Source organism: Vulpes lagopus, unplaced genomic scaffold, assembly GCF_018345385.1.
Source record: "Vulpes lagopus strain Blue_001 unplaced genomic scaffold, ASM1834538v1 ctg45_4, whole genome shotgun sequence".
Lineage (NCBI taxonomy): Eukaryota > Metazoa > Chordata > Mammalia > Carnivora > Canidae > Vulpes > Vulpes lagopus.
In genome coordinates this window covers 161937-189167 of record NW_024570839.1, presented here as the reverse complement: position 1 = coordinate 189167, position 27231 = coordinate 161937, and the positions used below count along the sequence as shown (strand labels likewise).

Here is a 27231-nt window from a genome sequence, read left to right as displayed (position 1 = left end):
TATGATGACACTAAACTCATATCTATCAATAGTAACTCTGAATGTGAACGGGCTTAATGACCCCATCAAAAGGCGCAGGGTTTCAGACTGGATAAAAAAGCAGGACCCATCTATTTGCTGTCTACAAGAGACTCATTTTAGACAGAAGGACACCTACAACCTGAAAATAAAAGGTTGGAGAACCATTTGCCATTCAAATGGTCCTCAAAAGAAAGCAGGGGTTGCCATCCTTATATCAGATAAATTAAAAATTACCCCAAAGACTATAGTGAGAGATGAAGAGGGACACTATCTCATACTCAAAGGATCTATCCAACAAGAGGATTTAACAATCCTCAATATATATGCCCCGAATGTGGGAGCTGCCAAATATTTAAACCAATTAATAACCAAACTCAAGAAATACCTTGATAATAATACACTTATACTTGGTGACTTCAATCTAGCTCTTTCTACCCTGGATAGGTCTTCTAAGCACAACATCTCCAAAGAAACAAGAGCTTTAAATGATACACTGGACCAGATGGATTTCACAGATATCTACAGAACTTTACATCCAAACTCAACTGAATACACATTCTTCTCAAGTGGACATGGAACTTTCTCCAGAATAGACCACATACTGGGTCACAAATCGGGTCTGAACCGATACCAAAAGATCGGGATAGTCCCCTGTATATTCTCAGACCATAATGCCTTGAAATTAGAACTTAATCACAACAAGAAATATGGAAGGACCACAAACACGTGGAGGTTAAGGACCATCCTGCTAAAAGATGAAAAGGTCAACCAGGAAATTAAGGAAGAATTAAAAAGATTCATGGAAACTAATGAAAATGAAGATACAACCGTTCAAAATCTTTGGGATGCAGCAAAAGCAGTCCTGAGGGGGAAATACATCGCAATACAAGCATACATTCAAAAACTGGAAAGATCTCAAATTCAAAAGCTCACCTTACACATAAAGGAACTAGAGAAAAAGCAACAAATAGACCCCACCCCCAGCAGAAGAAGAGAGTTAATTAAAATTCGAGCAGAACTCAATGATATCGAGACCAAAAGAACTGTGGAACAGATCAACAGAACCAGGAGTTGGTTCTTTGAAAGAATTAATAAGATAGATAAACCATTAGCCAACCTTATTAAAAAGAAGAGAGAGAAGACTCAATAAAATCATGAATGAGAAAGGAGAGATCACTACCAACACCAAGGAAATACAAACGATTTTAAAAACATATTATGAACAGCTCTACGCCAATAAATTAGGAAATCTAGAAGAAATGGACGCATTCCTGGAAAGCCACAAACTACCAAAACTGGAGCAGGAAGAAATAGAAAACCTGAACAGGCCAATAACCAGGGAGGAAATTGAAGCAGTCATCAAAAACCTCCCAAGACACAAGAGTCCAGGGCCAGATGGCTTCCCAGGGGAATTCTATCAAACGTTTAAAGAAGAAATCATACCTATTCTACTAAAGCTGTTTGGAAAGATAGAAAGAGATGGAGTACTTCCAAATTCGTTCTATGAGGCCAGCATCACCTTAATTCCGAAACCAGACAAAGACCCCACCAAAAAGGAGAATTACAGACCAATATCCCTGATGAACATGGATGCAAAAATGCTCAACAAGATACTAGCCAATAGGATCCAACAACACATTAAGAAAATTATTCACCATGACCAAGTAGGATTTATCCCTGGGTCACAAGGCTGGTTCAACACTCGTAAAACCATAAATGTGATTCATCATATCAGCAAGAGAAAAACCAAGAACCATATGATACTCTCTTTAGATGCAGAGAAAGCATTTGACAAAATACAGCATCCATTCCTGATCAAAACCCTTCAGAGTGTTAGGATAGAGGGAACATTCCTTGACATCTTAAAAGCCATTTACGGAAAGCCCACAGCAAATATCATTCTCAATGGGGAAGCACTGGGAGCCTTTCCCCTAAGATCAGGAACAAGACAGGGATGTCCACTCTCACCACTGCTGTTCAACATAGTTCTGGAAGTCCTCGCCTCAGCAATCAGACAACAAAAAGACATTAAAGGCATTCAAATTGGCAAAGAAGAAGTCAAACTCTCCCTCTTCGCCGATGACATGATACTCTACATAGAAAACCCAAAAGCCTCCACCCCAAGATTGCTAGAACTCATACAGCAATTTGGTAGCGTGGCAGGATACAAAATCAATGCCCAGAAATCAATGGCATTTCTATACACTAACAATGAGACTGAAGAAAGAGAAATTAAGGAGTCAATCCCATTTACAATTGCACCCAAAAGCATAAGATACCTAGGAATAAACCTAACCAAAGAGGTGAAAGATCTATACCCTAAAAACTATAGAACACTTCTGAAAGAAATTGAGGAAGACACAAAGAGATGGAAAAATATTCCATGCTCATGGATTGGCAGAATTAATATTGTAAAAATGTCAATGTTACCCAGGGCAATTTATACGTTTAATGCAATCCCTATCAAAATACCATGGACTTTCTTCAGAGAGCTAGAACAAATTATTTTAAGATTTGTGTGGAATCAGAAAAGACCCCGAATAGCCAGGGGAATTTTAAAAAAGAAAACCATAGCTGGGGGCATCACAATGCCAGATTTCAGGTTGTACTACAAAGCTGTGGTCATCAAGACAGTGTGGTACTGGCACAAAAACAGACACATAGATCAATGGAACAGAATAGAGAACCCAGAAGTGGACCCTGAAATGTACGGTCATCTAATATTTGATAAAGGAGGAAAGACTATCCATTGGAAGAAAGACAGTCTCTTCAATAGATGGTGCTGGGAAAATTGGACATCCACATGCAGAAGAATGAAACTGGACCACTCTCTTTCACCATACACAAAGATAAACTCAAAATGGATGAGAGATCTAAATGTGAGACAAGATTCCATCAAAATCCTAGAGGAGAACACAGGCAACACCCTTTTTGAACTTGGCCACAGTAACTTCTTGCAAGATACATCCACAAAGGCAAAAGAAACAAAAGCAAAAATGAACTATTGGGACTTCATCAAGATAAGAAGCTTTTGCACAGCAAAGGATACAGTCAACAAAACTAAAAGACAACCTACAGAATGGGAGAAGATATTTGCAAATGACATATCAGATAAAGGGCTAGTTTCCAAAATCTATAAAGAACTTATTAAACTCAACACCAAAGAAACAAACAATCCAATCATGTAATGGGCAAAAGACATGAAGAGAAATCTCACAGAGGAAGACATGGACATGGCCAACAAGCACATGAGAAAATGCTCTGCATCACTTGCCATCAGGGAAATACAAATCAAAACCACCATGAGATACCACCTCACACCAGTGAGAATGGGGAAAATTAACAAGGCAGGAAACAACAAATGTTGGAGAGGATGCGGAGAAAAGGGAACCCTCTTGCACTGTTGGTGGGAATGTGAACTGGTGCAGCCACTCTGGAAAACGGTGTGGAGGTTCCTCAAAGAGTTAAAAATATTCCTGCCCTACGACCCAGCAATTGCACTGTTGGGGATTTACCCCAAAGATTCAGATGCAATGAAACGTCGGGACACCTGCACCCCGATGTTTCTATCAGCAATGGCCACAATAGCCAAACTGTGGAAGGAGCCTCGGTGTCCATCGAAAGATGAATGGATAAAGAAGATGTGGTTTATGTATACAATGGAATATTACTCAGCAATTAGAAACGACAAATACCCACCATTTGCTTCAACGTGGATGGAACTGGAGGGTATTATGCTGAGTGAAATAAGTCAATCGGAGAAGGACAAACAGTGTATGTTCTCATTCATTTGGGGAATATGAATAATAGTGAAAGGGAATATAAAGGAAGGGAAAAGAAATGTTGGGAAATATCAGGAAGGGAGACAGAACATAAAGACTCCTAACTCGGGGAAACGAACTAGGGGTGGTGGAAGGGGAGGAGGGCGGGTGTTGGAGGGGAATGGGTGACGGGCACTGAGGTGGACACTTGACGGGATGAGCACTGGGTGTTTTTCTGTATGTTGGTAAATTGAACACCAATAAAAGTTAATAAAAAATAAAAAATAAAAAAAAATAAAGGGTAACTTCTGTAAAATAAAAAAATATGTTCTCTTCTTTCTCACATACAATATTCCATTGAATGTCAACTATAAAATATCATAGAACTATGAGAATAAATAATGTTTAAAATTTAAAGAGAATTACTCTTTTTCCTAGAAATTATTAATTTCCCAACAATTATGAAAAGGGCCCAATACATAGGATGAATCAGATTTACTAAATTAGGACAATCAAAAAGTGGGAAGGAGCCAATGATGGAAAATCTTGTTTTGAAGATTTATTAGTGTCCAAATGAAGTACATATTGTCATTTTCTGCTAACACTGGACTTCTTAGTATATCTTTAAATCTAAGAATACTGTCCTTTGTAAAATAACACTAAGATGTAAAATATTATACTTTGTCATAATCATTATAAATTGTATTTAACAATAAAAATGACTCACTCCTTTTTCATCTTCCAGGGATCTCATTTGTAGGCATTCAGAATGGCCCAGTGTTTGACATACTGTCAGAGCCTGTCCTACAATATGGCCTCTAATATAAGTAGTCTGTCCCAAACCTTTGGTAATAGAATTATTTACCTTTTTACCAAGAAAGTTGGGAAAGTGCCAAAATCTGCATGTGGAATGTGGCATGTGACATATGCCTAGGCCAGCTTTGTGGAGTTAGTGCTGTGAGATCTAAAGTTTTTACAAAGTTGTCTAAAATGAAAAAACATGTCAGCAGGGCCTATGGTGGTTCCATGAGTGCTAAGTGTGTCAGTGAAAATATCAAGTGTACTTTCCTTAAGAGCAGAAAATCACTGTGAAGTATAGAAGACACAAGCAGAATTAGAAAGCAAAATTTTTTAAATAAAGTTTTTGAGTGATAAAAAAATTAAAAGGCAAATAAAATGACTCATTTTAAAAACACAGGCCCATTTCCCATTTCCTTCAGAAATTCAAATCAATAATTGGAAAAGCTAGTTTTAAGCATCCTGTTTTTATATCAAAATCTAGGCCCCCCCAAATATTATTAAAAGTTATCAGTTAATTATCTCTAAGGCACAACCAAATTGCTATAAGATCAGAAATCTAGTACCCCCATTTCCTATCCAACAGATAGCAAAAAATGTCTATTTCTCCAAATATATCTATATTACATAATCTATAAAAATATGGGAATGTACATAAAATGTAAAATTGACAAATGTTCAATGGAATCACTGTCACTGGCTTAGAGAAACCCAAAAGTTTGTACATTATAAGCTGTCCTTTGAAAGAATATTTCATAAATAAAGAACAAGGAAGAGAGATCTTTTCCATTTCATTGTTTTCTAACAACCTACTTTTTTTAGCTATGACAGTAAGAATTAAGAAGAATGTGTTATTAACAAAATTAGACAAAAATTATTCATTATTTCTACATTAAGTAGCGAAGACATTGCTAAGTATGAGGCACAACAATCCCTTATTTAGCCAAAACTGTAACTTATGGTGATAACTAATTAAGGCCCAAATCAGTAACTAGACCTAACATGTAATTTTATTCTAAATTATCAAACTACCGTTTATAGTAACAAATTTAGTGCTCAGTAAGTTCAGATACTTCATTGAAAAAAAGGGGGAGCTAGACAATTCTAGGAGTACAGAAAGAAGAGAAAGACTACAGAGAGGAGATATTAAATTTGGCAAGGCTGTAATGTGTCCTTCTTAACCATGGTTTTTGACCAGCTGATCTACAATCTACCAAGGTTGCTTCTCTTTCGTTTCTCCCTATTCTAAGAGTATTTTATCCATTTTCAACGTGGATGACCAGACCCTAAACACTCTTCTCTCTTTACACATGTAAATAAAAACCTGTTGGAAAACTTCGTAGCATGAAAACAAATTATGTTACTAGTGAAACTGTAAGTACTCTCAAATTTCCATCTTCAACTTACATCTACATAATCATCTACCCACTCAATATAAATGGAAAGTTTCCACTGTATCATATCAAACTTACAGAAGAAAAAGGTCCACAGTTCATTCATTAAATCTGTAGAATTCCAAATTTCCCAGGATGTTTTCTGCTACATTTACACCTAGTTATTTCTCATTCTAAGAATGAGGAACAATATTTTGCAAAATGCACTCAGATTTATAGGTTAAAATTTCTGATGAGTATTTTCTGGTATTATGTTCCAACAGAGAAACCACACATTTTTTAATGAAGTTTAATCAAATTTCTATTTTAATAGAAATGTGGCTTCAACTAAAGAGTTATTAAGAAACATTAAACAAAGACAATTTTAGAAAACAGATCCAATATGCAGTTAGTGAAGCCAGTATGTACCGACAAGGTATTGTTCTACTATTTGTAGAAGTATTGAGACCAAAAAGATACTACAAAAACTGCCTAAGGAGCTTTGTTCTTTACCTGTTCACTAGACACAAATAATGCATAAAAGCGTTTAACATGCTATAAGTATCAGGTGCATACATCCCTTTGAATTAGTATTTTTATATTCTTTCAGTAAATACCAAGTAGGGCAATTGCTAGGTTATAGGGTAATTCTGTTTTTAACTTTTTGAGGAACCTCTGTACCATTTTCCACAGTAGCTACACTAGTTTGCTTTCCCACCAACAGAGCAAGAGGATTCTTCTCCTTTCCCCAGATCCTCACCAACACCTATTGTACTTATATTACTTGTTTCAGACATTTGTACAAGTATGAGGTGGTATCTCATTATAATTTTTTAAATTTAATTAAATTCAATGTATTAAAATATAGTGTATTATTAGTTCCAGAGGTAGAGTTCAGTGATGCATCAGTCTTCTATAATACCCAGTGCCCTGGGTACTACATCACATGCCCTTCTTAATGTCCATCACCTACTTACCTCATCTCCAGATGCCCATCCCCTCCATAAGCCTTGGTTTCTTTCCTATAATTAAGAGTCTCTTATGGTTAGTCTCCCTCTCCGATTTCGTCTGGTTTTATTTTTCCCCTCCCTTACCCTATGATCTTGATTTGTTTCTTAAATTGCACATATGAGTGAAATCACAGAACTGTCCTTCACTGATTGATTTATTTTGCTTACCATAATACCCTCTAGTTCCATCCACATTGTGGCAAAAGACAAGATTCCATTTTTGATGGCTGAGTAGTATTCCATTGTGTGTTCATGTATATACGTATGCCATATCTTCTTTATCCATCCATTTGTCGATGGACATCTGGGCTCTTTCCAGCTTGGCTACTGTGGACATTGCAGCTACAAACATTGAGGTGCAGGTGCCCCTGCAGATTACTACATTTGTATCCTTTGGGTAAATAAGTACCTAGTAGTGCAACTTCTGGGTTATAGGGTAGCTATATTTTCGACTTTTTGAGGAACCTCCACACTGTTTTCCAGAGTGGCTGCACCAACTTCCTTCTTGCCAACAGTGTAAGAGGGTTCCCCTTTCTCCACATCCTCACCAGCATCTATTCTTTCCTGATGTATTAGTTTTAGCCATTCTGATGGGTGTGAGGGGGTATCTCATTGTGGTTTTGTTTTGTTATAAAGATTTATTTATTTATTCATGAGACACACAGAGAGAGAAGCAAAGACATAGGCAGAGGGAGAAGCAGGCTCCCTGTGGGGAGCCCAATGTGGGACTCAATCCCAGGACCCTGGGATCAGGCCCTGAGCAGTAGGCAGATGTTCAACCACTGAGCCACCCAGGGGTCCTTCATTGTGGTTTTGTATTTCCCAGATGTCAAATGATGTTGACTATTTCTTCATGTGTCTGTTGTCCATTTGCATGTCTTGTTTGGAGAAATGTCTGTTCACGCCTTCCGTCCATTGATTGACTAGATTATTTATTCTTTGGGTGTTGAGTTTGATAAGCTGTTTATAGATCTTGGATACTAGCCCTTTATCTGGTAAGACAATTGCAAATATCTTCTCCCATTCTGTAGGTTATCTTTTGGTTTTGTCAACTGTTTCCTTTGCTGTGCAAAAGATTTTCGTCTTGATGAAGTCACAATAGCTCATTTTTGCCTTTGTTTCCCTTGCCTAATGCAACATGTCTAGCAAGAAGTTCCTGTGGCCAAGGTCAAAGAGGTTGCTGCCTGTGTTCTCCTCTGGGATTCTGATGGCTTCTTGTTTCACATTTAGGTCTTTCATCTACTTTGACTCTATTTTTGTATATGCTGTAAGAAAATGGTCCAGTTTCATTCCTCTGCATGTGGCCGTCCAATTTTCCCAACACCATTTGTGGAAAAGACCATCTTTTTTCCATTGGATATTCTTTCCTGCTTTGTGGAAGATAAGTTGACCATAGAGTTAAGGGTCCATTTCTGGGTTCTCTGTTCTGTGTGTCTGTTTTTGTACCATTATCACACTATCTTGATGATTATAGTTTTATAATAGAGTTTAAAGTCCAGAATTGTGATGCCACCAATTTTGGTTTTCATTTTCAACAATCTTTTGGCTGTTTAGGGTTTTTTCTGGTTCCATAAAAATTTTAGGATTATTTGTTCCAAGTTTGTGGATGGTATTTTGATAGGGAATGCACTGAATGTAAAGATTGTTCTGATAAGCACAGACATTTTAAAGATATTTATTCTTTCAATCCATGAGCATGGAATGTTTTTACATTGCTTTGTGTTTTCCTCAAATTCTTTCATGAGTGTTCTATAGTTTTCTAAGTACAGATTCTTTGCCTCTTTGCTCACATTTATCCTAGGTATCTTATAGTTTTTGGTGCAATTATAGATGGGATCGACTCCTTAATTTCTCTTCCTTCTGTCTCATTGTTAGCATATAGAAATGCAACTGCTTCCTGTGCACTGATTTTATATATTGCAACTTTGCTGAATTCCTGTATGAGTTCTAGCAATTTAAGGGTAGAGTCTCTTGGGTTATCTAGATAGAGTATCATGTCATCTGTGAAGAGTGAGAGTTTGACGTCTTCTTTGCTGATTTGGATGCCTTTTATTTCTTTTTGTTGTCTGATGGCTGCGGCTAGGACTTCTAGAACTATGCTGAACAGTGGTGAAAGTGGGCATCTCTGTCATGGTCTTGACCTTAGGGGTAAGTTCTCAGTTTTTTCCCCATTAAGAATGGTATTAGCGGGATCCCTGGGTGGCGCAGCTGTTTGGTGCCTGCCTTTGGCCCAGGGCGCGATCCTGGAGACCCGGGATCGAATCCCACGTCGGGCTCCCGGTGCATGGAGCCTGCTTCTCCCTCTGCTTGTGTCTCTGCCTCTCACTCTCTCTCTCTGTGTGACTATCATAAATAAATAAAAATTTAAAAAAAAAAAGCATGGTATTAGCTGTGGGCTTTTGGTCTATGACATTTATGATACTGAGGTATATTCCCTCTATCCCTACATTGTGAAGAGTTTTAATCAAGAAAGGATGCTGTACTTTGGTCAAATGCTTTTTCTGCATTAATGGAAAGTATCATATGGTTCTTATCCTTTCTTTTATTACTTGTAATATATCACATTGATTGATTTGTGGATGTTGAACCACCCTTGCAGCCCAGAGATAAATCCCTCTTGGTCGTGGTAAATTATCCTTCTGATGTATTGTTGGACCTACTGACTATTATCTTAGTGAGAATTTTCGCATCTGTTCATCAGGCATATTGGTCTATAATTCTCCTTTATGGTGGGGTCTTTACCTGGTTTGGGGATCAAAATAATGCTGGCTTCATAGAAAGAGTTTGAGAGCTTTCCTTCTATTTCTATTTTTTGAAACAGTGTCAGAAGAATAGGTATTAATTCTTCTTTAAATGGTTGATAGAATTCCCTTGGGAAGCCATCTGGCCCTTGATGCATGTTTGTTGAGAAATTTTTAATTACTGATTCCATTTCCTTGCTGGTTATAGGTCTGTTAAGGTTTTCTATTTCTTCCTCTTTAAGTTTTGGTAGTTTATATGTTCCTAGGAATGCATCAATTTCTTTCAGATTGCCTAATTTGTTGGCATATAGTTGCTCATAATATGTTCTTTTAATTGTATTTCTTTGGTGTTGGTTGTGATCTCTCGTCTTTCATTCATGATTTTATTTATATGGGTCCTTTCTCTTTTTGATAAGTCTGGCCAGAGGTTCATCAATCTTATTAATTCTCTCAAAGAACCAGCATTTAGTTTCGTTGATCTCTTCTGTTATTTTGGTTTCTATTTCACTGATTTCTGTTTTAATCTTTATGAATTCTCTGTTCCCTCTGGATTTAGGCTTTATTTGCTATTCTTTCTCCAGCTCCCTTAGGTATAAGGTTAGGTTGTATATTTGAGACCTTTCTTATTTCTTGCGAAAGGGTTGTATTACTATATACTTCCCTCTTACAACCACCTTTGCTGCATCCCAGAGGTTTTGAACAGTTGTGTTTTCATTTTCATTTGTCTCCATGAATTATTTAAATTCTTCTTTAATTTCCTGGTTGACCTATTCATTCTTTAATAATATGCTCTGCAGCCTCCATGTATTTGATTTCTTTCGAAATTTCCTCTTGTGACGGAGTTCAAGTTTCAAAGCACTATGGTCTGAAAATATGCAAAGAATGATCCCAATGATCCCAGTGTGTCATTCAAAGCCCGTGATTCTTATTGATCTTCTGCTTAGATTATCTGTTTATTGCAGTGAGTGGGGTGTTAAAGTCTCCTATTTTGAATGACAGCCTTGCCGGATGAAGTATTCTTGGATGCATTTTTCCTCATTAAGCATCCTGAATATATCATGCCAGTCCTTTCTGAACTACCAGGTCTCTGTGGATAGTTCTGCTGCCAATCTAATATCTCTACCCTTGTAGATTGTGAACCTCCTGTCCTGAGCTGCTTTCAGGATTTTCTCTTTGTCTCTGAGATTTGTAATTTTCACTATTTATATGTCAGAGTGTTGACCTATCTTTATTGTTTTTGAGGGTGGTTTCTGCAACCTCCTGGTTTGAATACCTGTTCCCTTCCCCAGATTAGGGGCAGGAAATATTGTTTCCTCTTCTTCTGGGATCCCAATTATTCTAATATTGTTTCACCTTATGGTATCACTAATCTCTCAAATTCTCCCCTCGTGATCCAGTAGTTGTTTATTTTATCTCTTTTACTCAGTTTCTTTATTCTCCATCATTTTGACTTCAATATCACTAATTCTCTCTTCTGCCTCATTCATCCTATTTTTTCTTGCATCTCATTAGCAGCCTTTATGATTTTGACTTAATTAGATTTTAGTTCTTTTATTTCTCTAGAAAGGGATTCTCAAGTGTATCTCTCAATACACTGTATACTCTTCTATGTTTTTTCAAGCCTAGCTAGTATATACACACACACACAATAGACTATCACTCAGCCATAATAAAAAACATGAAATCATGCCATTTGCAAAGACAAGGATAGAGCTAGAGTATCATGCTAAGTGAAATACATCAGAGAAAGACAAATACCATATGATTTCACTCATATGTGGAATTTAAGAAACACAACAAAGGAAAAAATAAAAGAGAGACAGAGATGAAACCTAAGAAACAGACCTTTAATTATAGAAAATAAATTGATGGTTACCAGAGAGGAGGTGGGTGGGAGGATGGGTGAAATAGGTGACAGGGATTCATGAGTGCACTTGTTGTGATGAGCACCAGGTGTTGTATGTAAGTGATGAATCACTATATTGTACACCTGAAACTAATATTACACTGTATGCTAACTAGAATTTAAATAAAAACTTTTTTTAAAGTAATGTGCTGATTAACTGTAAAAATATAAAGGGATCTGTTCATATTGAAATTCCTCAAAAAATTCCAAAAGATGAGTAAATATTCTACTTCTATAGCACATTCACTCTTTTATTATAAAATTTCCAATACCAGTTACAAATCTGAACAAAACTTCACCTTCTTTGGAGTACCCCCAAACAGACCAGCATTTCTTCATAAGCTCAAAACTAAGTGTACATTAGAAAAAGGGAAATTTAGAATCAATGTAATGAATGCAAATGAATTTAATATACATTATGCTGAGCTAAAGAAATCAGACATTAAGAACTTCATACTGGTTATTTTCCCAGAGTAATGAATATGATTATGTTTAATATAATTAGTAAGCAGTGGCCATATTGCTTTATATGTCTGCTGAACCTTGCACTGGGCTACAGCTCTTCTGCTTGTTAGTTGGAAAAAACTGAGTTGGTTTCTTAATATAAAAATGCTTTCCTACCTCTCTCACAGGAGTTTAAACATCAAAAACTATGTAAATATACTTGATTAACTGAGCTCATTTTCTGTAATTATAATTGTGACCTGCCTCTTTTCCCCAAAACCAAAAAGAAAAAAAAAGAGAGAAGGAAAACTTAAGTAAATTGAAAATGCTGTGATAAAGCAAATAAATTTTTTTAAAGATTTAATTATTTATTTGAGAAAGAGAGAGAAGGAGAGCACAAGCAGTGGGGGAAGGCAGAAGGAGAAGGAGAAGCAGACTCACTGCTGAGCAAGGAACCCAACATCAGGCTCAATCCCAGGACCCAGAGATCATGATCTGAGCAGAAGGCAGACACTTAATCAACTGATCCACCCAGGCACTCCAAGCAAAGACATCTTTTAAGTTTTAGTCTGTACTCACTTATTTTATAGAGTTGATTTTCCAAGGTGTTAGAGCCATAAGAGTCTTTAAACAGCTTAACTAAAAGCTAAGAAAAACACTGCAGGAAACTGAATTAATCATAGAACAGAAAAATGCTCTGTTTCTGCAAGTTCCTATCTATAGAACACACTCTACACCCATCACTGTATACTCAAATGGACCTATCATCCATTGGTCACATATAATGTTAATTATGATGCTGATTTATTCCATCTATGTCCTTATTCAATTACTACTCATTTGTACATGTACCCTCTTACCCATGTACTTCTGGGAGAAAATTATTATGATTACCCGAACAATTTATAAGAATTATTTTAACAGGATGCCTGGTTGGCTTGGCGGTTGAGCATCTGCCTTCTGCTCAGATCATGATCTCTGGGTCCTGGGTTTGAGCCCAATGTCAGGTTCCCTGCTCAGCAGGGAGTTGCTTCTCCCTCTACCTATGTCTCTGCCTCTCTCTGTGTGTCTCTCATGAATAAATAAAATCTTAAAAAAAAAAAAACTACTTTAACACACAAAACAGAGTTTTTAAATATTTAGAGCTAATCAAAGTGAAAAATAATATTTGAATATCACTTTGATTTCCTGGGTTACATTTCATATAGTAATATCAGTCAAAGGCAAATAAAAGTCTTTTACCAAAGTACATGAAAAGTAAACTATAGAATTACATTTATACTGACTGAACAGAGGGAAAAAAAAAACACAATTCTAAGATCGATATTAATCAACAAAGTCAGTACATAAAGAATGAGAAAGCCACTTCTTTTGTCCTTATATTCATTAATAAAGCAAGGTCTGCAAGAGGCCTAACCATCCCTCATTTCCCCCCCCCAGACTGGTCTGTTGAGCTTACAGAATCATGATTTTATCAAGGTACACAATATACTTGAGGGTTCTGGAGGTCCCAGAATACATATCCACAGAAATTATCCAAATGTTTTGTTCTCATAGACATAAAGAAGAGAGTAGCTTTAAGAGTTTCCTAAAGACCAAAAAGATATTTCACAGTCATAATAAAAAAATATGATACCAGAACCAAAGTTCTTATTCTAATTTCAATGAATCATTATTGTGAGTTTTTTCAGATACTTTTGCCTCCCTTTCATTCTAAACATGAAAATATACACTGAATTTATTGTCTTACTGAAAAAATGCATTCTAGGTATCTAGAGAACCAAATATTTAAAATATTTTTAAAATATGTTTTCAATAAATTACCTGTTCTTTAACATATGAGGAAACCGGCTCAGAGAATTTAAATTAATTTGGCCAAAGTCACACAGCTAACAAGTAATACAGCCTTTGCCTGATTCAAACCTAGAACAACTTCCATACTCTTAACTCATTCTACTGTGGAAATTCCAAAGTCAAACCATCTTGAATATAACTTAAATAGTTTTTAATTTAAATGTAGAACAGGGAGCAGGGTGACTCAGCAGTTGAATATCTGCCTTCGGGCTCAGGGCGGGTCCTGGAGGCTCCCTAGGAGGAGCCTGCTGCTCCCTCTGTCTATGTCTCTGCCTCTCTCTCTCTCTGGGTCTCTATGAATAAATAAGTAAAATCTTAAAAAAAAAAAATTAAATGTAGGACATATTTTTCCATCTCAAACTTTTTTCTATGACCCAAAACCAAACTGAAATTGTAGTTGAGAACAAATGTCTGGGTCTCATTATTTTTGCTTTTTATTCATGATATCATGCTGTGTTGACAGTTTATCCAGACTAGCTAACAATTTTCCAAAATACATTTCCTTCACTCCTTCTATCTCTAATAGGTTCAGATTAATTTCTTCTGAATATTTTCAGGCCTCACCATGCCAAGATAGGTATCCTTTATAAAGTAAGGCAATTATAAAGCAATTTAAGGTATGGGACTAGAAACTTTATCTTTCTGACCCATGGGACTACTGTTCAAACACATAAGGAAAAACTATGCAAAAAAAAGGGGTGGGGGGAATGGATTCAAATAGTTTGCTCCAGCGGTCTCCAAAAGATTCTGTAGAAATCATTTTTAGAATTTCTGGCTTTCAACACATACCTGAGTATCTGATAGAAAGGTTGTGGAAGTTCAGAGTTACAGATATTAAACAATCCTCTCCTGCTGTGCCAGGTAAACACAGCATGAAATTGAACTCTTTAGCATTACGGGATAGATGAAGTTATTCTGTTCTGAATTCATGTATTGCATTTCATATTTTTTATGGATGATAAATTTGGGCAAGATCAGATAAAAATAGGGCTGGTTTTGTAAACTCTTAGGGATCTAAGTGTTTTATGAATATAAATATTTGCTCATAAAAGTCTGTAAGATCACATATTAGAACCATAAGAAATGGAATGGAAGTATACAACATATAATCCTTCTCTTATAATGCTCAGATACCTTGACTTCCACTTTGAGAGTCTCTTAGATATTACTTTCTACATGACTAACTGTACATAATTCAAAGATCATCCTACATGTGGAATGAATCTTAAAAAGTAAATCATCTTCTCCAATCATCATAATTCATGGATAAGAAACTAGGCAACAAAAAGGCTAATAAGTGAGTTGCTGGATGTCACAAGGGCAGTGAATGAAAGAAAAAGTTTCAAATGATGTAACATTCATCCTACCTACCAGCCTCCATGGGATTTTCAATTTCCCAATCACTGAGAAGCCACTGAGTTCACAGGAACATGCTGAGTAATGCAAGGGGCTGAACACTGAACTAGTCATTTTCTGGGACTCACAAGAGAATGCTGGCCATGTTCAAAGCCAATTGCCTCAGTGATACAGATGATGTTCACTTCATCTCCACTTCTGCAGAACTGGAGATGAAGGCAGCATCCCATGACCTTCTTCCCTATTTTTTGCACAGTTCAAACATGATTAATATCAATATAGGAAAATATTAATGAAGAAATACTGTTTTTTATAAAAGGAAGGAGTAAATGAGGAAAAAAATTAATGAAATGGCTATACATGCATAATACAGTCCCCAGAATAGAAGCTCTGAATAGTATACATTAAGGGTTCTCTTGCTTGGTAAAAAAACAAAAATAATCTGCTAACTTTCAAATAAATTCTAGATTATCATATTTTTAAATCCTATATGTCATATTGAATTTTGAATGCAAGTCTCAAGAAAAAAAATAAAACCTTTGTTTATCTAAAGCCATGTTATAAACATCCCACACTCAGTGCATTCTGATACATGTCTCTTGCCACCTAAAAAATCTTTGGTACTATTTCTAAAACAGGAAACAACTTGATGAAAACAAAAACAAAAAATTAATGCTTTTTGGAAGAAGTATATTTCAGGCTTCCTAATGTTAATAATATGGTCAAAAATTTTAAACCAAATATTATAAGGAAAACAAATAATTTTGTTGGAAATAAGATTTCTTAAATTAAAATTCACTAACAACACATATTTTTTTAGTGACACTTCCTAGTAGCACTATAAGTAAGTAATTCAGCATTTCACATTCATTTTATCTGGCAATTCCTGTGTTTTCACTCAAGTGTGAGTGTATGTCTGGCACTGCTATTATCTTTTCTCTGTTATTAATTTTCTGAAATTATTTAAAGCAGAAAAAAAAGTAAATATATTCAACACGAACAAGAAAAAAAAGAGAGAAGATAGAAAAAAACACAATGGATTTTAAATGTTTCTTCAATTTCTACCTGATGAAATTTAGAACACCATCAAAAGGAAAATATATGGAGAAAGATTTCTTATAAAAAGACATTCATTATTATTCTGTAGAACTGAGATGGGAACAACAGGATTTAAATCAGATTATGGCCAACAGGGATCCAACATGCAGAACTTACCTCCATGACTTTACTGTTAATTGCTTGACTTCATACTCATGAAAAGAAAAATAAAGTTGGATTAAATCAATCCATGACATTATGAATAAACATGCCCTCAATCTAGCAGCACATAACAAAAATACGTAATACCTTTTAAAATATGAACAATCTGTGACCAGTAACATAATAACTGGGAACTTATCATAAGGAAATAGTGATTACTTAATGTACCAACTTATGTGTAAGAATATTCACCTTAGTAGTGTTCATCAAAAAGCTAAAAAATGGGGAAGGGGGCAAGATGGCAGAAGACTAGGGATCCTCATTTCATCTGGTCCCCAAATTTAGCTAGATAACTTTCAAACCATCTTAAACACCTATGAATTCACCTGAGATGTAAAGGAAGAACAGCTGGAACACTACAGATAGAAATGTGATCACCTCTTGCAAGGTAGGAGTTTGAAGAGGAGAAAAGGAGGGGATATATGGGAAGATAAATGGCAGAGGGAAGAAGACTATGAAAGCTGGCTGCAGGAAAGTGATATAGCCCTGAGGTGCAAAATCAAGACCTCTAGGAATGTGCTCCTGAGAGAGTCTTCCCTGCTTGAAAAGTGCTCAGTGGTGCAACAGGGCAGAATCGCAGGAGGGGCAGTGAGGTCTCAATATTCCCAGAAGTACAGAAAGAACAGGGGTGCCTGAGACCTCAAAGTTCCCAGGCATTGGAACTGGAAACAGGTTTAGGTAAGTAAGCCCCAGAGACTGCTCAGCTTGTTGGGCCATAAACTATAGCCTGTGGATGGATGGGGACCGCCGCCTACTGAATCCCGGTAAAGGACTGGAATGCAGCAACCCTCCACAGGCATCAAGGAGAGGTGGAGTGGGTGTGCACTTCAGCAGGTGAGCACTCTCTGCCCCAGGGCCAGGTAGCAGACAGAAGCGGACTATGACCGGCTCCCTTCAGGGGGGACAGACCTAGGGAGCACACAGCGCAAAAGTTCTCCACACTCTGGGAGCTCTTCAAATTGTACCAATCAGTGCCTTCCCCAACACCGCCTGACTCCAGTAGGATCTGAGCCAGCTGCACTAAGAGGCTACAGTGTGGGACATGAGGGGAGCTGTTGGCTGTGGGGCTGGAGATCTGGCCACCACCAGAGGTGGGACCTCCAGGGAACAAAGGCTTCCTTCAGAGAGCAAATAGCTTCACACTGAACCCAGCATCTGGCAGGGGGGAGGGCAACTCCCCCAGGCACACACACACCTGAGAATCAGCCCATCAGGCCCCTTTCACAGAAGAACTGCTGGAAGAACAGGGGAGGAGCAAGTTTACTGACCAAGCAGTGCTGGAAAACTCCAGGACTGACAGAAAATAGTATATAGAACTCAATGTTTTTTCCTTATGTTTCCTTTATCTTTCAAGTTAAATATTTCCAATATTCTTTCTTTTTCTCATCTTAACTATAATATTCTATCAACTCTTCATTTTTAAGTTTCTTAATTTTTGACTTTCATATTTTTACAATTACATGTCAGATATATTCTTCATTTTTGGCATACTTTCAATATATTCAATTAAATTTTTGTATATATATAAATTTTGGGCTTCGTTGGGTTTTGTTTTGTTTTACAATTTAGAATATAGTATCTTCTAACATACAGACCAAAATACACTCAGAACCAAGTGAATGATTGTGTTGGTCCACTCTATGAGATTATATTCTCTCTTCCTTCCCATCCGCCCTCCTTTTTCTTGTTTTTTTTGTGGATGCTGTTGTTTCTCTTTATTAGTTTTGCTTTTTTATATAAATTTGGAATTTAGCAACTTCTAAACTACAGACAGACGAAAAAGCTCAGAACAAAGAGGATAACCATCTTGGTCCACTCTTTGAGAATATATTCTCTATCCCCTACCATTTCCCTACCCACCCTTTTTAAATTTTTACTATAGTTTTTAAATTTGTTTTTCACTTTCATTAACTTTTTTTTTATTTTCTGGTCCCTGACCTTTTCAGGATTGTCTAGGGTACATTTTCCTTGGGTCGAGGTTGATAATTTTGCTCTGCTCATTCATACAGCAATTCTGCACTGGACAAATGACTAGAAGGAAGAATTCACACAAAAGAACCAGAAGTAATACTCTCTGCCACAGATCTAATGGATATGGATTTAAGTAAGATGCCAGAGATAGAATTCATGATTACAATTATAAAATTACTGGTGGCTCTTTAAAAAAGCATAAAAGACTCTAAAGAATCTTACTGCAGAAAGGAAATCTAATCAGATCTAATCAAAAATACTCTGAGATGCAGTCTAAGCTGGATGCTCTAACAGCTAGGGTAAATGAGGTAGAAGAGAGAATAAGTGACATAAAAAAGTTGATGGAAAGGAAGGAAGCTGGGGATGAGAGAAAAAAAACTAAGAGCCCATAAGGAGAAATTGTGAGAACTAAGTGATAATTTGAGAAGAATAGCATTTGTCTAATTGGGATTACAGAGGATGTGAAGGAGAGAAGACCAGAAAGTATGTTTTAACAAATCATAGCTGAGAACTTCCCTTACCTGGGATAGAAAACAGGCATTCATTTCCAAGAGACAGAGAGGACCCCTCCTAAAATCGACAAAAAACCATCAACACCCTGATATATAATAGTGTTGCTTGCAAATTTCAGAGGTAAAGAGAAAGTCCTGAAAGCAGCTGAATACAAGAGATTCTTAACCTATAAGAGCAGATCTCTCCACAAAGACCTGGCAGGCCAGAAAGGGCTGGCATGATCTATTCAGGGTACTAAATGAGAAGAACATGCAGCCAAGAATACATTATTCAGCAAGGCTATCATCCAGAACAGAAGGGGAGATAAAGACCTTCCAAGATAGGCAGAAACTGAAAGAATATATGACCACAAAACCAGCTATGCAAGAAATATTAAATATTAAGGGGGGCCCTATAAGCAAAGAGAGAGCCCAAAGAAACAATCCACAAAAACAGGAACCTAATAGGTATTATAATGACACTAAATTCCTATCTTTTAATAATTACTCCAAATGTAAATGAGCTAAATGATCCAGTCAAAAGATGCAGGGAATCAGACTGCATAAAAAAGCAAGACCCATCTACATGCTGTCTACAAATGACTCATTTTAGACCTAAGGACACCATCAGACTGAAAATGAGGGGGTGGAGAACCATTTACCATTCAAATGGACCTCAAAAGAAAGCTGGGGTATCAATCCTCATGTCAGATAAATTAGATTTTAAACCAAAGACTGTAGTAAGAGATGAAGAGGGACACTGTATATAATTAAAGGGTCTATGCAACAAGGAGACCTAACAATTATGAATATTTATGCCCCTAATGTGGGATCAGTCAAACATATCAACCAATTAGTAACCAAAGTAAAGATAGATAATAACACACTAATAGTAGAGACTTCAACACTCCACTCTCAGGCAAGTACAGATTTTCTAAAGCAAAAGATGCGCAAAAAAACAAGGGTTTTGAATGACACACTGGACCAAATGGACTTCACAGATATATACAGAACATTCCATCCTAACACAACAGAATACACATTCTTCTCAAGTGCACATGGAACTCTCTCCAGAATAGACTGCATACTGGGTCACAAATCAAGTCTCAACTGATACCAAAAGATTGGGATTATTCCCTACATATTTTTGAACCACAATGCTTTGAAACTAGAACTCAATCAAAACAAGAAATGTGGAAGGAACTCAAACACTTGGAGGTTAAAGAGCATTCTACTAAAAGATGAATGAGTCAATCAGGAAATTAGAGAAGAATTGAAAAGATTCATGGAAACTAATGAAAGTACAACTGTTCAAAATCTTTGGGATACAGCAAAGGCAGTCCTAAGAGAAAAATACATTTTAATATAAGCCTCCTTCAAGAAATTGGAAAAATCTCAAATACACAAGCTAACCTTACACCAAAAGGAGCTGGAGAAAGAACATTAAATAAGGCCTAAATCAAGCAGGAAAAGAGAAATAATAAAGATTATGGCAGAACTCAATGAAATAGAGTGCAGAAGAAATGTAGAACAGATCAATGAAACGAGGAGCTAGTAATTTGAAAGAATTAATAAGATATATAACCCCTAGATATATAACCCCTTTCTTACTAAGAAAAAAATATTCAAATTAATAAAATCATGAATGAAAAAGTAGAGATTACAACCAAAACCAAGGAAATACAAGCAATTTTAAAAATGTATTATGAGCAACTCTATGCCAGGAAATTAGGGAATTTGGAAGAAATGGACGCATTCCTGGAAACCTAAAAATTACCAAAACTGAAACAGGAATAAATAGAAAACCTGAACAGCCGAATAACCAGAAAGGAAATTAATGCAGTCATCAAAAACCTCCCAAGAAACAAAAGTCCAGGGCCAGATGACTTCCCAGGCAAATTCTTCCAAACATTTACAGAAGTAATAATGCCTATTCTGCTAAAGCTGTTTCAAAGGATAGAAATGGAAAGAATACTTCCAAACTGTTTCTATGAAGCGAGCATTACTTTGATCACCAAACCAAAGACCCCATCAAAATGGGGAATTACAGACCAATATCCCTGATGAACGTGAATGCAAAAATTCTCACCAAGATGCTAGACAATAGGATCCAACAATACATTAAGAGGATTATGCACCATGACCAAGTGGGATTTTTTCCCTGGGATGCAAGGGTGGTTCAACACTCAAACAATGAACATGATAGATCACATCAACAAGAGAAAAAACAAGAACCATATGATCCTCTCAACAGGTGCAGAGAAAGCATTTGATAAAATACAGCATCCATTCCTGATCAAAACTCTTCAGAGTATAGGGATAGAAGGAACAACATACCTCAATAAGATAAAAGCCATCTATGAAAAGCCCACAGCGAATATCATTATCAATGGGGAAATACTGAGAGCTTCCCCCAAAGGTCAGGAACATGAAAGTGATGCCCACTCTCACCACTGTTATTGATATAGTACTAGAAGTCCTAGCCTTGGCAATCAGATAACAAAAAGAAATATAAAGCATCCAAATCAGCAAAGAAGTCAAACTATCGTTCTTCGAATGACAAGATACCGTATATACAAAACACAAAAGACTCCACCTCAAAATTGCTAGAACAATAGTTGTGACCTCTCCTCTTTCATTCATATAGCAATTCAGCAATGTGGCAGGATATAAAATCAAAGCACAAAAATCAGCTGCATTTCTATACACCAACAATGAGACTGAAGAAACAGAAATTAAGGAATTTATCCCATTTACAATTGTACTCAAAACCATAAGATACAAACCTAACCAAAGAGGTAAAGAACTATACCCTAAAAACTACAGAATACTTCTTAAAGAAACTTAGGAAGACACAAAGAGATAGAATAACATTCCATGCTTATGGATGGGAAGAATAAATATTGTAAAAATGCTATGCTACTCACAGCAATTTACACATTCAATGCAATCTTTATCAAAATACCATGGACTTTTTTTCAGAGTTGGAACAAATAATCCTAAGATTTGTGTGAAACCAGAAAAGACCCGGAAAGGCCACAAGAATGACCAAAAGGAAAACCAAAGCTGGGGGCATCACAATGCTTGACTTCAAGCTGTATTACAAAACTGTGATGATTAAGACACTACGGAATCAGCACAAAAACAGACACATAGATCAATGAACAGAATAGAGAACCCAGAAATGGGCCCTCAACTCTATGGTCAACTAACCTTCCACAAAGCAGGAAACAATATCCAATGGTAAAAAGACAATCTCTTCAATAAATGATGTTGGAAAAATTGGTCACATAAAGAAGCATAAAACTAGACCATTCTCTTACACCAGACACAAAGATAAACTCAAAATGGATGAAAGATCTAAACGTGAGACAAGAATCCATCAAAATCCTAAAGGAGAACATAGGCAACACCCTTTTTGAACTTGGCCACAGCAACTTCTTGCAAGATACATCTATAAAGGCAAGGAAACAAAAGCAAAAATGAACTATTGGGACTCAATCAAGGTAAAAAGCTTCTTCACAGCAAAGGAAACAGTCAACAAAACTAAAAGACAACCTACAGAATGGGAGAAGATATTTGCAAATGACCTATCAGATCAAGGGCTAGTATCCAAGATCTATAAAAAAAACTTATCAAACTCAACACCCAAGAAACAACCAATCCAGTCAAGAAATGGGCAAAAGACATGAATAGACATTTCTCCAAAAAAGACCTACACATGGTCAATAAGCACATAAAATAATGTGCCACATCACTTACCATTAGGGAAATACAAATCAAAACCACAATGGGATACCACCTCGCAGCAGTGAGAATGGCTAAAATTAAAAAGACAGGAAACAACAAATGTTGGAGAGGATGTGGAGAAAGGGGAACCCTCTTACACTGTTGGTGGGAATGCAAACTGGTACAGCCACTCTGGAAAACAGTGTGGAGATTTCTCAAGGAGTTAAAAATAGAACTACCCTAAGACCCAGCAAATGCAGTACAGGGTGTTCACCCCTGAGACAGAAATATAGTGATCCAAAGGGGCACCTGCACCCCAATGTTCGTAGCAGCAATGTGCACAATAACCAAACTGTGGAAGGAGCCACGATGTCCTTCAACAGGTGAATGGATGAAGAAGATGTGGTATACACACACACACACACACACACACAGTGGAATATTACTCAGCCATCAGAAAGAATGAATATCATTTACATTGACATGGATGGAACTGGAGGGTATTATGCTGATTGAAATAAGTCAATCGGAGAAAGACAATTATCATATGGTTTCACTCATATGCGGAATATAAGACATAGTGAAAGGGACCATAAGGGAAGGGGGAGAAACAGAGTGGCAAAAAATTAGAGAGAAAGATAAACCATGAAAGACTCTTAACTCTGGGAAACAAACAAAGGGTTGTAGAAGGGGAGGTGGATGGGGGGATGGGGTAACTAGGTGACAGGCATTAAGGAGGGCACATTACGAGATGAGCACTGGGTGTTATACTATGCGTTGGCAAGTTAAATTTAAATAAAATTTAAAAATAAATATTTTTTAAAATCTTTAAAAAATGGGGAAAAAACACTTTCTGAAAACAACAGAATATTCCTTAAAAGAAATCTTTCTATTACTTATGAGAAGACATTTAATGAAATAGAAAAGCATTACCATTAGGTGGAGAAAACAGGTTTTACATATATATGATCATATATCAATATATACATATGCTTACCTGTAACAAACATACACATGTAAGAAACTGTCTAATATATTTCCTTGTCAGACTGGGAGAGAGCATGGGGCAGTGGGTACAACCAGAAGTGGGCAAAACAGGAGGAAGTTTTTATTTTGTTTTGTTTTTCCTTTTAGATGGATTCCTCTCTTAAGTGACATAAAGTTCCTTCCTCACTCTAGATCTCTCTGTTTCTCTCAAAACCAAAGGATATCATTTCCTAGCACCTTGGTCTTTTCCTTCAAATCACTTACAATGATTTACAAATATGTGTTTGTGTGATTATTATAGTTAACATCTGTTTCCCACACTAGAACTTATGTTTTGGAGGGCCAGCTTCAGATCTGTTTTAGTACTGTATATCCATCACCAACACATAGTACATGTTCCATGAATATGAGTTGAATGATTGCCAAAACACTAGAGTATTGACAGTAACTCAAGAAATAAGACAAAAATTAAAATTAAAATCTAATGTTGACCTCACAATATTTGAATTATTTAATGATTTGCTTCATTTCTATTTACCTAACTTATTTTAAAATTGAATTACCTGATCAGTATGTAGAACCTGTGATTAGAAGACCTCAAAGGATTTCATTAGTAAATATGGGGACTCTTCCATAACTAATGAGAAACATGGCATAAATGTTTAAAAGTACTTTTTTTGTCCAGGAAATGGCATGTAGCTACAAACTACAAGTCCAGGTCCATTCTCTAAGAAATTGATTAATTCAAAAAAAAAAAAAAAAAGCAGCATTGTCATTGCTGTAATGGATCATTAACAAGCTGTGGACAAGAGAAATCTTTCACTACCCCAGGGGCAATGTGTCCACTGATAAAATCTAGAAAGCGATTTGGTGAATGTGCTCTATTTTTACTCTACAGAAACTCATTAATCAGTCTAAATGTAAGAGCGACATGAGAAATGTAATTTTAATGATGTACATTTCTTCATATTCACATGTACTCTTAATATATTTAAATCCAAACTGGACTGAGTCCAGAAAATAATCATCCCTGGACCCCTGGGTGGTGCAGCGGTTTGGCGCCTGCCTTTGGCCCAGGGCGTGATCCAGGAGACCAGGGATCGAATCCCACATCGGGCTCCCGGTGCATGGAGCCTGCTTCTCCCTCTGCCTATGTCTCTGCCTCTCTCTCTCTGTGACTATCATAAAATTAAAAAAATAAAAATAAAAATAAATACAGCCTATATCAGCTTCGTGCTCTGCCAGGCCTTGAAAGTAAAGACCACTTTAAACTAATTCCATTCGCATTTCTGCCAGAAAAAGCTCCACATTTGTACAGTTTATGCAATGATCAATCTAAAAATTATTAACCAACGTGAAATAAGAAACTCACTTATTTCCTCAGATGTGCCTGCCTGTAACCATCCATAAGCTGTCAAAAAAAAGAAAAAAAAACAGGAATGTTTTGTCTTCAATAGTGAAAAAATATAAGCTGTAGCAACTATCTATTAAGTCAAAATATAAAAATCTTTTCTCATAGCTTCAGAATGATCCAATTAAAGGGGAGAGGCAGGTACAGCACCAAGAATAGCAAGGTTAGTGCAGGAACTCACCATTTTGATCCTAGTTCACTTTGCGATCCAAGAACTATGGCTGAAGTGTGCTAGGGGGCCAGGTAGGAAGGAGTGGAGGACAACTTTTTATAGTAATGAACAATTATCACACACCAGTTCTACTCACCCTTTGCCTGTTTACTTTGTCCAAGAAAATAGAAAATTAGTTGAAAATGGCTTCCCACTATTCTAATTCTGTTTGGGAAATCCATTTTACTGCAAAATTACCATACCTGATCCACATAATCCCTGGCCCAAGACTGTAAATGGCAATCCTTCCTTTCACCGTGCAGAAAATCACAAAGCCTATCCTACCACAGGCTTTCATTTCCTCTCTCTGTGAAATGTATATTGAAAAAACCAACAGAAGACCCAGTTCTCTAATCAAATAAAAAATTACATCCATTTTCGATTCAATTTAATACTGTGCTGCTGCAATTATGTCCACAATAACAAGCTATAGCTATAGTCATTCTACAAACACTTTGAGACTAACAAATAAGTACAACTATAGTGACTGAATGTCATAAAGAAGCAGCTACATGACAAAGCACAAAAATATGAAAAAAAAAAGTTTTCAACTTTCACCATTGGTCAAGATTTGTGGAATTTAACATGGTTTTTTTTTATTTTTTACTTTTATTTTTGCAAAAAAATTTACTGTAATTGGTATGGCAGAATTAAATTATTAATTTGTATTTGCATTTGACTAAGACTTCTCTCTTCATTAGGATATTTTGACTAAAAAAGAACACACCTTGAATGTCCTCCAAAATTAGGCCATGTTTTTAGATGACACTAGACTGGTCAATAAAGCTTACCATGCTAATGGTAATAGTGATTGGCTTAGGGATGGGCACATGACCCAAATTAGGCCAATGGGATTCAATCTCAGACCTTGGATCACCGTATTAGCATAGAAAAGCCAACAATCTTCTTTCCTGCACCATGGGGAATAACTGCCTGAGAAGGAAGCCAGGTCCAACAGAAGAAACCAGAGACAAGACAATATGAGAAGAGAACTAATATAGACAGACAGATAATAAATATCTAATAAATATCTGAAGCTATACATCAAAGAGGTAGCCCAATTTTCTCTACACCAGTAAGAGTTGAAACAATGCAACTTTTGAGAATGTTTACCCATTAACAGTAATCTTAAAATAGAATCGACTACACACTTAATCTATGCTAAAAAGAAATGATAAAATCATCTACATGCAAAAAAGGATTTTTAACTTCTGTTCTCTAGACTGTTACTGGAAATGTATCTATAGTTGAAAACAAAGTATAACCATTTGCATTTGATTTTGAATGCAATGCGATGGGTTGTCAGGTAAGGCAGATATATACTGTGAACCAAATACAGATATAAAAGATAAATTTATAAGACAATTAGTAACAAAACATTTTATATAAGAATTTGCCAAAACAGAAGACCATTTCAAATTTTCATTTTCACATACGTTCAAAAGAAAGTCAACTAACATGTTTAAAATATCAAACATAAAGGTTAATAAATGTATTACCTCCATGTTTTTAATCTGCAAATTTTATTTTCATATGGCTATTAAAACCACTTAAGGTTTTTTTTTTTTGTATATTTTTTTATTGGAGTTCAATTTGCCAACATATAGTATAACACCAGTGGTCATCCTGTCAAGTGCCCAAGTCAACCAACACCCCACCCAAGTCCTTTTCCACTACTCCTTGTTCGCTTCCCAGAGTTAGGTAACTCTCATGTTCTGTCACACTCACTGATATTTCCCACTCATTTTCTCTCCTTTCCCTTTATTCCCTTTCACTGTTTTTTTAATATTCCCCAAATGAATGTAACCACATAAGGTTTGTCCTTCTTCAATTGACTTAGTTAACTCAGCATAATACCCTCCAGTTCGATCCACATTGAAGCAAATGGTGGGTATTTGTCATTTCTA

At 36.4% G+C, this 27231-nt stretch overlaps 1 protein-coding gene across 2 annotated transcripts in view; it reads right to left on the bottom strand.

The window, feature by feature from the left end:
• Positions 1-27231, bottom strand: part of LOC121483885 (lysine-specific demethylase 4C) — a 238541-nt gene that overhangs the window by 55000 nt on the left and 156310 nt on the right. The window contains exon 8 of one of the 2 annotated variants that reach the window (XM_041742384.1): positions 24954-25113. The exons of the other annotated variant lie outside the window; for it this stretch is intronic. Coding sequence (XP_041598318.1) covers positions 25075-25113 — 39 coding nt within the window. The 3' untranslated portion in view covers positions 24954-25074. Of the gene's footprint in view, positions 1-24953; positions 25114-27231 lie in introns of those variants that run through there. 2 annotated transcript variants of the gene reach the window in all.